The 10,444-nt window shown below is 39.4% G+C and overlaps 1 protein-coding gene across 1 annotated transcript; it reads right to left on the minus strand.

Annotated features, from left to right (window-relative positions):
• Positions 1 to 5,879: 5,879 nt before the first annotated feature.
• Positions 5,880 to 9,883, minus strand: LOC146506584 (ATP synthase F(1) complex subunit alpha, mitochondrial-like). Its single transcript, XM_085180387.1, has 11 exons — positions 9,728 to 9,883; positions 9,181 to 9,256; positions 8,547 to 8,716; positions 8,187 to 8,360; positions 7,634 to 7,800; positions 7,222 to 7,522; positions 6,876 to 7,100; positions 6,666 to 6,773; positions 6,406 to 6,550; positions 6,164 to 6,314; positions 5,880 to 6,081 (listed from the first exon to the last, which is right to left on the minus strand). The coding sequence occupies exons 1-11, from the start codon at positions 9,785 to 9,787 to the stop codon at positions 6,003 to 6,005; spliced, it is 1,656 nt and encodes a 551-aa protein (XP_085036513.1). The 5' UTR covers positions 9,788 to 9,883; the 3' UTR covers positions 5,880 to 6,002.
• Positions 9,884 to 10,444: the final 561 nt, after the last annotated feature.

Genomic DNA, 10,444 nt, shown 5'->3' on the forward strand with positions numbered 1-10,444 from the left:
TAAAAGTACCGTTTCCAATACTGGGAAGAAATGAGACAAATAATAAAGAAATTGTCATTTTGCTACTTTGAATCAAAGAAAATAAGCTAATCCTTTTATGCCTTATCTGTTCAAAAATACAGTGTAGATATAATGCAAATAACTAGTGACTTGTGAATTTATTTATTTATTTTACAAAAGTAGACTAATTTGCTGCTGCAGAGTAGCTAATTTAATGTCTTGGGAAAATAAAAGGACTGAAAAAGAGGGAAGGAATAGAGTGATGGTGATTTGGAAAATTAGAATCCACACTAAAACCTAAAAGTTATTAATACAAAACACTGGCTTGGCTTGTCATTTAGTCAGTGTAGGTGACCTTTTAAACCGCAAGTATGCAAATGTAGAGGATTTTATCAAAGGATACTTGTTTTCCAAGTGATGTTATGGATATGTGGATATATAGGGTAAGCACCAGTATGCATGCTAACAGGCAGACTATCACTACACATTTGTCACCCGTGGTTGCAAATGACTGAGGTAAGAATGTTCTTTAGAGTTGAAATTCCATCAACCTGATTTAATTACCTGCATGCTAGCTAGTTCTTTAGCACTCAGTAATAGCAGTAGAACACACAAATATCAGCTCAGATGTACTAAAGTTGTTTAATTTTTGTTTGTGATCCTAAATAGGGTAAATCACCTCATTTATGCACTTGCTAATAGTTAAAGAAATAGTTAAAGCATTATCTTAATCTCAATGCAAACGCAGCTACAGTATGTTTGCATCATAAGGACATTTGTGATTCTTTGTGGTGAACTAAAAACATTTCTAAATGAAGATGAAAGCAGGAGAGGTCTCTGCTGGAAGTAAGGTCAAAGTGGACAACAAATTAAAATGTGGTTCCACCCGTCCATTAGTTATAGACTAGACTAGTTAATTATTAGTTAATTGTCAAATTAGACAAAAGAGTTGTGGAGTTTTAACGTATTAACATACTCTGTGTGGTGGTTAACACATTTACCTTACATGCAAAAGAGAGACTTAGAGCTTTTTATTGTCATTGTGCAGTTTCTTGCACAGCGAAATTGGGTAGCTGGACCACAAAGGTGCAAAAGTAAGAAGAAGAGAAACCAATATACAACAAGGGGAAAATAAATAAAATAAAATAAAATAAAAAGCAATGTATATGTATACATTTATGTGAGTGAAACTATATACAGGGTGTATGTGTAAGAAACATTGAAACAGAAACATTGTCAGTCTGTATACAAGGGCAGTTATATAGTATAATAAATAAATAAGGGTGGAGGGGCTATGGTCATTTAGGGTGGAGATGGTAGTTCTACTGGGACCAAAATATTGCACATACCAAGGATATTGCACATGAGCCAAAAATATTGCACAGAACATGGAAAGAACTCCAGTTTAAGACCCGTTGGACACACAAACCCACCCTCAGGTGGACACGAGCTGGTGTGATTCTCATACCAGTCCCAAGCCCAGATGGCAGGGCTGTGTCAGGAAAGGGTTGTGACATAAAATCTGTGCCAAATCAAACATGTGGATCCATTTCCTGTGGTGCTCTGTTAGGGAAACAAGAAAGCAGCCAAAAGTAACTAACTGAGTAGCTTTGCAGGATTCACAGTTCAAACTGATCTTTATTCCTTGCCCTGTGTTTACCCCCTGTCTAAAAAAGCCATTTTAGCATCTCTACCTTATAGACAGCTTTGTTTTCCTCACTTGCTTCCCCTCTCAAACAGAAGGTTTGAGATGCATTAGGCTCCCAGCGCAACCGAGCAGCTTAGTTATCTGAAAATATAAATTCTATGACTACAAATTATCACAAAAAGTTTAATTAAAAAAACAAACCTGCTGCTAATGGTCCAGTAAAGTAATTTGAACAAAGCTCTGTCAACTTACTTAATCTCTAAGTGGTGGATCCAGCACACCAAAGGTCACTCACACCAAAGTTTCTCTAAAAGGATCACTGATAGTGTCTCTGGTTATATTGTAACTACCATGGAACTCTGCCAGCCATGGTTATGGAATAACCACTGCTGGTTGGAGAAGTTTATATTAGCTTTCATTTCCAAGTATGGCAGAATGGGTAGATGACATAAACAAACCTACATACTAACCTGACCTCAAATCAGTCTCATAGGCTGTTAATGCAGTCTAATAACTATATTTTGTACAAAGATCAATCTCTAACTTCCACTTAGAGACAAACTTCCTCCTTCCTGAATGTCTAAAATCACCTCACGTGCAAATGTACAGTTTCAATTCCTGTTAAAGACTCGGTAATTCCCACATAATTTTAGATATTCACAAACAGTAACATATACATGGTGGCAGGAATGTGATGATATGAAAAATTCAGAGACAGCTGACTATTGTTGCTCGTTTGACTAAACTCCTAACCCCACAGAGCAAATTTGATTTAGGGGCACACTGCTCCTTTGTGCACACTGGAGACACACTTTGCTTTCTAGGTGGACTATGATTTGGTGTTTCACAGTTTTGGCATGTAGGACTGCTAAAGGATAATAAGTAGTAATAGTAGTAATAGTAGTAATAATATTATATATAGATAGTTCAAGTGTATCTGGTGATTAAAAGCTTCACCTTTGACCAATTAGGTTGCCTAAAATTGATGACCGTGTTTATTTGGGACAGCACTGCATTTTTATTTTCCCAGTGCATGTGGAGGGAAAGCTTGTTATTATAATCAAATTAAGGTTAGCCTGTCTAATGCTATGCCAATCAGGGAAGTTACCAAAAAGTCACAAGCTTTGCAGATTATGGTGAATATGACGGAAACTATGACACATAAAAGGACGCAGCAGTATGTAGTAATGATAAAATATGTGTGTGTCATATTTGGCTAAAACTTGCTACAATTGTTAGATATAGCTCAAAAAAGGTATGCCAAGTAATGGATGTATCCCTACTGAAACCCAAAGACTGTCACCAGAGATAGACTCTTGCATGAGACCAAACTTCAGCTTCCTATTGTTCTTATTATATTTCCTTTACAATAGTGATGGAAAAGTTGCATTCAAATAAAATATACTTGTCTACCGCCCAGCATTGTTGACATGTCCCACTTTGTCCCAGACAAACACTGGATTTGTCCTACATTTAGTTTGTTGAGATCTGGTCACCCTAATCTCTCTTGTCACACTGACATCAACAATAGCGCTTATTGAAAGCATCTCCATTCACTCTCTGTCACATGTCTCACTATATCTTGCCAGGCAGTGATGCTGTTGGAGGAACAAGCGACTCAGAGCACAATGTGAAATGGCAACTTTTTAAGAGCGGTCAGTGAAAAAAAGACGATGTTATGTAAGTTAAAAAATTCAGGAGAATTTATTTATGTGGATAAGAAAAAAAACAAGCTAAGAAAAAAAAACCTACAGAAAATGAAGGAAGAAAATGAGAGCCATCGTTATGATAAACTTTGGTTTTTGATGTGGTAACCAAAAGAGAACAAAGTTCTTAACTTCCAAAAATGTACTTTTTGTCCAATGTTGTTCCTGTTTAAGAAGAGACAAACAGAGAAGTGTGGAAGAGAAACACAGCCGCCCAGGAGAGGAAGAGAAAAATGCAGCTTATCAGCAGTAGACTTGCAGTGGTATGTCAGGAAAGACATCTATGAATGAGAAATGGTATGCGGTAGTTTGTATTCACGTTGGCACTTTTTAACTTTCCCATCAGCCGCAAAATGTAACTCACTTCCAGAAATGGTGGCACGCTGTATAAAATGTAAATAAAAAACAGAATACAATGATTTTCGAGTAACATAAACCCATATTTTATTTGCAATAGAACCTATAAAAATGTTTAAACTGAGAAAATGTAACAGTTTAAAGGAAAAATAAGGCCACTTTGAATTTGATGGCAGCAACATGTCTCAAAAAAGTTGCGCCAGGACTATGTTTACCCTTCATAGCATCACCTCTTCTTTTAACAACAGTCCAGAAATGTCTGGAAACTTAGAAGACCAGCTGCTGGACTTTTGGGGGAGGAAAGCTGTCCCATTCCTGTGTGACACAGGATTCTAGCTGCTCAACAGTCCTGGGTTCTTTGTCATATTTTTGTTTCATGCTGCATCACGTGTTGTCAATTGATAACATATTGGGACTGCAGGCAGACCAATTTAGCCTGTTAAGCCTGCCTACAGTTGCTGCTAGAGTATGCAGTTTAGCATTGTCTTGGTAAAAGATGCAAATAAAACAACATCATCTGGATGGGTCCATATATTGCTCTACCTGTACATAGTTTTCAGCATCGATTGGGGAAAACACTAATTGTGTGGGACAGTGCTGAGAGTTGTTTATATCTAACTTAACAATTAAAACTGCATATCTTACTGAATTGTTTTTTAACACATAAATAGGGATATCTGGTCACTCTGATACCATCAGAGATGCAGGTTTTTGGAAAGTTGATAAGCTGGATGGTTACTCAGTTTAGATGTGGCGTCCATGTTTTCCAAAATGAATTTTCTTTTTTTCCCCACCTGATCAGTTTTCCAGTTTGCCTCAGTCCATTTTAAATAGGCTTTGGCCCAGAAAAGATGGTGGTGTTCTGGATGTTCAAATATGGGTACTTCTTTGTACAGAAGATCTTTAACCTGCATTTGTGGATGGCATGGAGAACTGTGTTCACAGACATTGAGTTCTTGAAGGATTCCTGAGCCCATGCAGTGATTTCCATGACAGAATCATGGCTTTTAATATAGTTCTGTCTGAGCACCTGAAGGTCACAGACATCCAACACTGATTTTTGACCTTGTTCATTGCCTACATAGATTTCTCCATATTCTCAGAATATTAAATGATGTAATTGTAAATGATGAGATAGTAAAAGTCTTCACTCTTCCTCTCTAAGATGCTTTTTTTAAAAAATACCCAATAATACTGGGTATTACACTAGGTAGTACTGACCTGCTAACAGTTAACCTAATTAGCTGTGAAATGTTCCTTCTACTATATCACTTACTTTTCAGCCTTGTGTCCCAACTTTCTTCAGATGTGTTAGTTTAAACACTTGTTTCATATTTTATAGTGAATAAAATTTGGTTTATGAGATACACGAATCATTGAATTCTGTTTTAATTTACATCATAAACAGTGATCTTGTAATTTCTACCAATTCTTTTGTACTCCAGGTCAACAATGCCAACAGTTGAGATCTAGTGGTAAACCACCTCTTATCCTCATTAGCAGTAGTATTTAAGATTTTATGGCCACCTGCTGGACATGAAGAGAAACATATGTAGATTTACCACTTTTCATTTCTCCCACTGACATAGCTTGTTAAGAAAAAGCATAACTAGAAGGCGCTGCCTTTTGTGAGGAACTTTAATTTCAAAGAATAAGTCAATACACAATGAAACATTTTGTTGCAGCTCCTTTAAGTAGTCATTCGTTCAGATTTAAAAACTGCATAAATACGTGTTGAGCTGTAAAATGCAGTATTGATTTAAGCCAGGCAGACATAAACATTGTCTCTTCAATCTCTCAACATAAGACAGTACTCAGGGATCTGATTCATGACAGCGTCACTGAATTTATTTAAGCATTTTCCCCCTACAGTTGAGAAACTGGGCTTACATTTCCCTCCAAGTTCTGAAACCAGCAGAGAAAAGCATTTAAGTCAATCTATACTCATTTATCAGCCCCTTTTAATATGATGCTCCTATGAAGAACGACTTACAGTAAACAGCATTCATGAATTCATTATGTGCAGTATCACCTTCTCCATTTTGATATATTTAAATAGATTTATTCAAAACATGTTTGCTTTTGTTCTCGTCAAACTGAAAACTGCTCAGAGGGAACCAACTTGAACTCCAAACTGACCAAACAATCAGAAGAGTTTTACACCACCACAGGGTTGTAAAATTTTATTTGGACAAATCTGTACATGGAGGTTTTGGCCTTCAGTGTGTTCACATATATAAGCAGACTGGGGACACAGACAGTTAGCTCACTGAAGATCAATCGAAGTGCTATTACTCAAAACTGGAGAGGAAGTTCAGTACAATCTGCTTCAGTTTAGCATCTGATGCTTCTGAGATCTTGCCGTCAGCCCTGAAACGAAAAACGGATGACGTCAGATTGAACAATTTTGGTTTTTAAAGGCTCAAACATACAGATTTGTTTTTCTTCTTACTTGATGCTGGAAAGCAGGTCCTGGTGCTGGCTCAAAATGTGTTGCAAGAAAGCCTTCTCAAATTTTGTGATCTTGCTCGGCTCCATCTTGTCCAGGTGACCCCTGACACCAGCATAGATGACTGCTACCTGCTCCTCAATGGCCATGGGAGCTGGAAGAACCATTAAAGACAGTTAGTTGCACTGTAAAATACCCTGAGGATTTCTAGAGAAATAAAAAAAATAATAATAATAGTAACTCACAGTACTGGCCCTGCTTCAGCAGTTCAGTGAGTCTGACACCCCTGTTAAGGAGCTGCTGGGTGGCGGCATCCAAGTCCGAGCCGAACTGGGCGAAGGCAGCCACCTCACGGTACTGGGCCAACTCCAGCTTCATGGTACCAGCCACCTATAAAGTTAGGAAAATATGAAATGAGAGAGAATCTAAGATTTTAGCCTCCTGCTGAATTACATGCAATTCTTATTCTTGAATACATTTAAAAAGGAGGTCAGCCAGATGTTACCTGCTTCATGGCTCTAGTCTGGGCAGCAGAGCCTACTCTGGACACAGACAGACCCACATTGATAGCTGGGCGGATACCCTTGTAGAACAGCTCAGTCTCCAAGAAGATCTAAAGGGGGGGGGGGGGGGGGGGGGGGGGCATGGAGAAGTCAGAGGTGCAATACAAGACATGAACAGATGCACATGAGCTCCAAACACTTTTCAAACAAACCTGTCCGTCTGTGATGGAAATGACATTGGTGGGGATGTAGGCGGACACGTCACCGGCCTGAGTCTCAATGACTGGCAGGGCGGTGAGGGAGCCACCACCGAAATTGTCGTTCATCTTGGCAGCTCTCTCCAGCAGACGGGAGTGCAGGTAGAACACGTCACCTGGGTAGGCCTCACGACCAGGGGGACGGCGGAGCAGCAGGGACATCTGACGGTAGGCAACAGCCTGTGGGAGAAAGAAAATTATTCAATTTGAGAATAATAGTGACATTTGCCAATAGAAGTCTGCACAACATGCTAAACTTTACTGATGAATAAAGTTTGCAGATTCATCTGCAAATCCTCACCTGTTTGGACAGATCATCATAGATGATCAGGGCATGCTTGCCGTTGTCTCTGAAGTACTCTCCCATGGAGCAACCAGAGTATGGAGCCAGGTACTGCAGCGGAGCAGCATCAGAGGCAGTGGCAGAGACCACGATGGTGTACTTCATGGCATCGGCATCAGTCAGCCTCTTCACCAGCTGAGCCACAGTAGACCTCTTCTGTCCAATGGCAACATAGATGCAGTACAGCTTCTTCTTCTCATCAGTTCCGTCATTGAAGCGTTTCTGGTTGATGATTGTGTCGATGGCAATGGCAGTTTTGCTGGAATGTGGAATATTGAACTTATACTTATAACTTATATTCCACTCATCTACAGCTCTCCCATCAAGACCAAACCACTGTTAAAACCCATCTCTGAATTTTGATAATTACCCAGTCTGTCTGTCACCAATGATCAGCTCACGCTGGCCTCTGCCAATGGGCACCAGACTGTCCACAGCCTTGATTCCAGTCTGCATGGGCTCCCTCACAGAGATACGGGGGATGATACCTGGGGCTTTCAGACCCACACGCCTACGGACCTTGGAGCCCAGAGGACCCTGAGAGAGTGAGAGAGAATGTTAATTTAAGGCAAACTTCAACATCAAAATGGTTGCAAGTATTATAAATGGTGGGAAATAAAAGTCCTGTTGCAATGACTGCCATTTAATTACTGAACTAGTCATGAATAGGTAGGGAAAAAACAAAACAAAAAAACAACAGGCAAGATTTCATCACTGGTCCAAATAACTCATGTTGATGCTTACTAATGAGAGACAAGGTCATTTATGAAAGCTTAAACTGGCAGAGTTTTGCTGATTAATAGGCAGTCTAGCTGCTCTACAAGATAATGTCTGGTGATGAGTTCTTTAAAAGGGCCCTAGTTAATCAACTTGAATGTCACAATCCCAAACAAAAAATTATTTTTAAAAAGTTTTTAAATTACCTTCCCATCGATGGCATTTCCCAGAGCATCCACTACACGGCCAAGCAGCTCCTCTCCCACAGGAACATCCACAATGGCACCGGTCCTCTTCACGATGTCGCCCTCCTTGATCAGCTTGTCATTACCGAACACCACAACACCAACGTTGTCAGGCTCCAAGTTCAGAGACATGCCCTGGAGGATAATAAATATGGTTTCTTAAAAAAAAAACATAACATCACTGAATTGAAACTGTTAGCATTTTTTAGTTTTACAATTTTGTCAGTTCAACAAGACAAACCCACGGTGCGCTCCTCTTTAACCATTTTTATATATAAAAGATGTGCAGGTTGGAGAGAAACCTTGTGCCTTTGGACTTACTTTCAGGCCAGAGGAAAATTCCACCATCTCTTCTGCCTGGACATTCCTCAGTCCATACACTCTGGCAATACCGTCACCAATAGACAGCACACGCCCTGTCTCCTCCAGGTCTGCAGAGGTGTCAGCTCCCAGGATCTTCTCCTCCAGGATGGAGGACACCTCGGCTGTGCCTGTGAAAGACAAAATGTCAAAAAATAAATACAACTGGATGTTAAATTGATTAGAAAAGCTTTCCCCAATAATCTATTGAAGAACTTAGAAGTAGAGGAACAATTGAGAAACAGCTGTGAAACCTCATGGTTTTATGCTGCAAAAGGGATTAATTTTGTCACCTCAATGTGCTTTTATCCAAAAAAAAAAAAAAAAAAATTTAATAATAATAATAATAATAATAATAAAAGAAAGAAAATATCCATGGTTTCAATTTCTAAATGACCTAATTAGAAGGGAGTTATGTGGGTCTCAAACACTGATGATGCCTTTTCTAAGATAAGGTGTTTTTAGACGTACACACAGGGATTACACAGCAGTTTCACCGGCATAGCAGAACCAATTATTTTAATAAGTCGCCTTTATGAGATGCCCTGCATTGTACAGGATGAAGTTTCTGGTCTGTTGTTTTTGACTTTCTCACCTGTCTTCTGCAGCCATGGTCTGTGTGTGTGGAGGTGGTTGACCCCAACGCAGGCGGCCGGTATAGTCTTTGACACCTGGATTCAATAACAAGCACTTAATTAAAAGTTGAGCGCAAATGAAAGTTAAGAGACATTTAAATAAGGATTACAACTGCACTTCTTGCAGTGAGGCAAATGTAAGTTTGTGCAGCGAAGAGGAGTTGCGCTGTCAGGCTTTCTGACCTTCAAAGCGTGGCTGAATGAGCTGTTAGCTGACAGCTAGCATTAGCTTGAGTGCTACATTTAGTGCTACAGGACGAAGTCAGTCACTTCACAAGGGCAACATTAAAAAACACGATTAAACATCCAATTTCAAGACTTTTAGCATCGATTATTAACTAGGACTTATTAGAAGGGTATTCGCAAGCATTCATAAGCCGGTGACAAGTTAGCTAGCGGCCTGCTGCATTAACGTTACCCTTCACGCCCATAAATGCTCGCCCGGATATTAAATAAACTTACTGCAATATTCTTAATAAATGCAACTTGCTTGATTAAAGTACTTACGAATCCAGCCCTTCTAGGCAGGGTTCTGGCCAAAGCTGCTGCAACTCTAACAGATAGCATTTTCTCGGGTTGCTAATGACCTGTCCTCAACTGTTAGCAGCTCCGACCTGCCTGTGAGTGAACGTAATGGCTGAATGAACTCTTCTTCTATTTAAGCGACTGTGGTCCTGGTTCCCACTTTAATGCTCATCGGTGCCCCCTACTGACGCGGAAATTATACGTTGTACAAAATAAAAACGTTATTTTGTGCAAACCAACTTAACTTAAATCGGGGAATAGGTTATAAAAACCAACAAACAAAAAACTTTCGGTACAAAACTGGACCTATTTTTTTCAGTAAATAAAAGTTGAGATAAGCAAAGAAATTAAGAGACTACAATCAGAATCATCTTTACTTCGCCAGGTTTGTGTAAGCAAATGAGAAATATGACTCCGGTTCACTTTGCTCTCTGCATACAAGGAAAATAAATGTTTTTTTTTCTTTTTTTTTTTAACATAGGCAGTATATACAATATATACAGAAAGTCTTAAGAAGCTGTATAAACTATAATTGCAAAATTGAGTAGTGCAATGTGCATATGTCCACATGACCTAAATGATAGAACAGTGGATTATTTAGCTCTGTTCATCAGAGTGTAGGGGAAGAAACTGTTGCCTTCAGAGCAAATAGCAGTACCGGGAGGCTAGCTATATGGCTAAGAGAGAGGTGGCAAAGGC

The sequence above is a fragment of the Neolamprologus multifasciatus genome, chromosome 12 (assembly GCF_963576455.1).
Source record: "Neolamprologus multifasciatus chromosome 12, fNeoMul1.2, whole genome shotgun sequence".
Taxonomy (NCBI): domain Eukaryota; kingdom Metazoa; phylum Chordata; class Actinopteri; order Cichliformes; family Cichlidae; genus Neolamprologus; species Neolamprologus multifasciatus.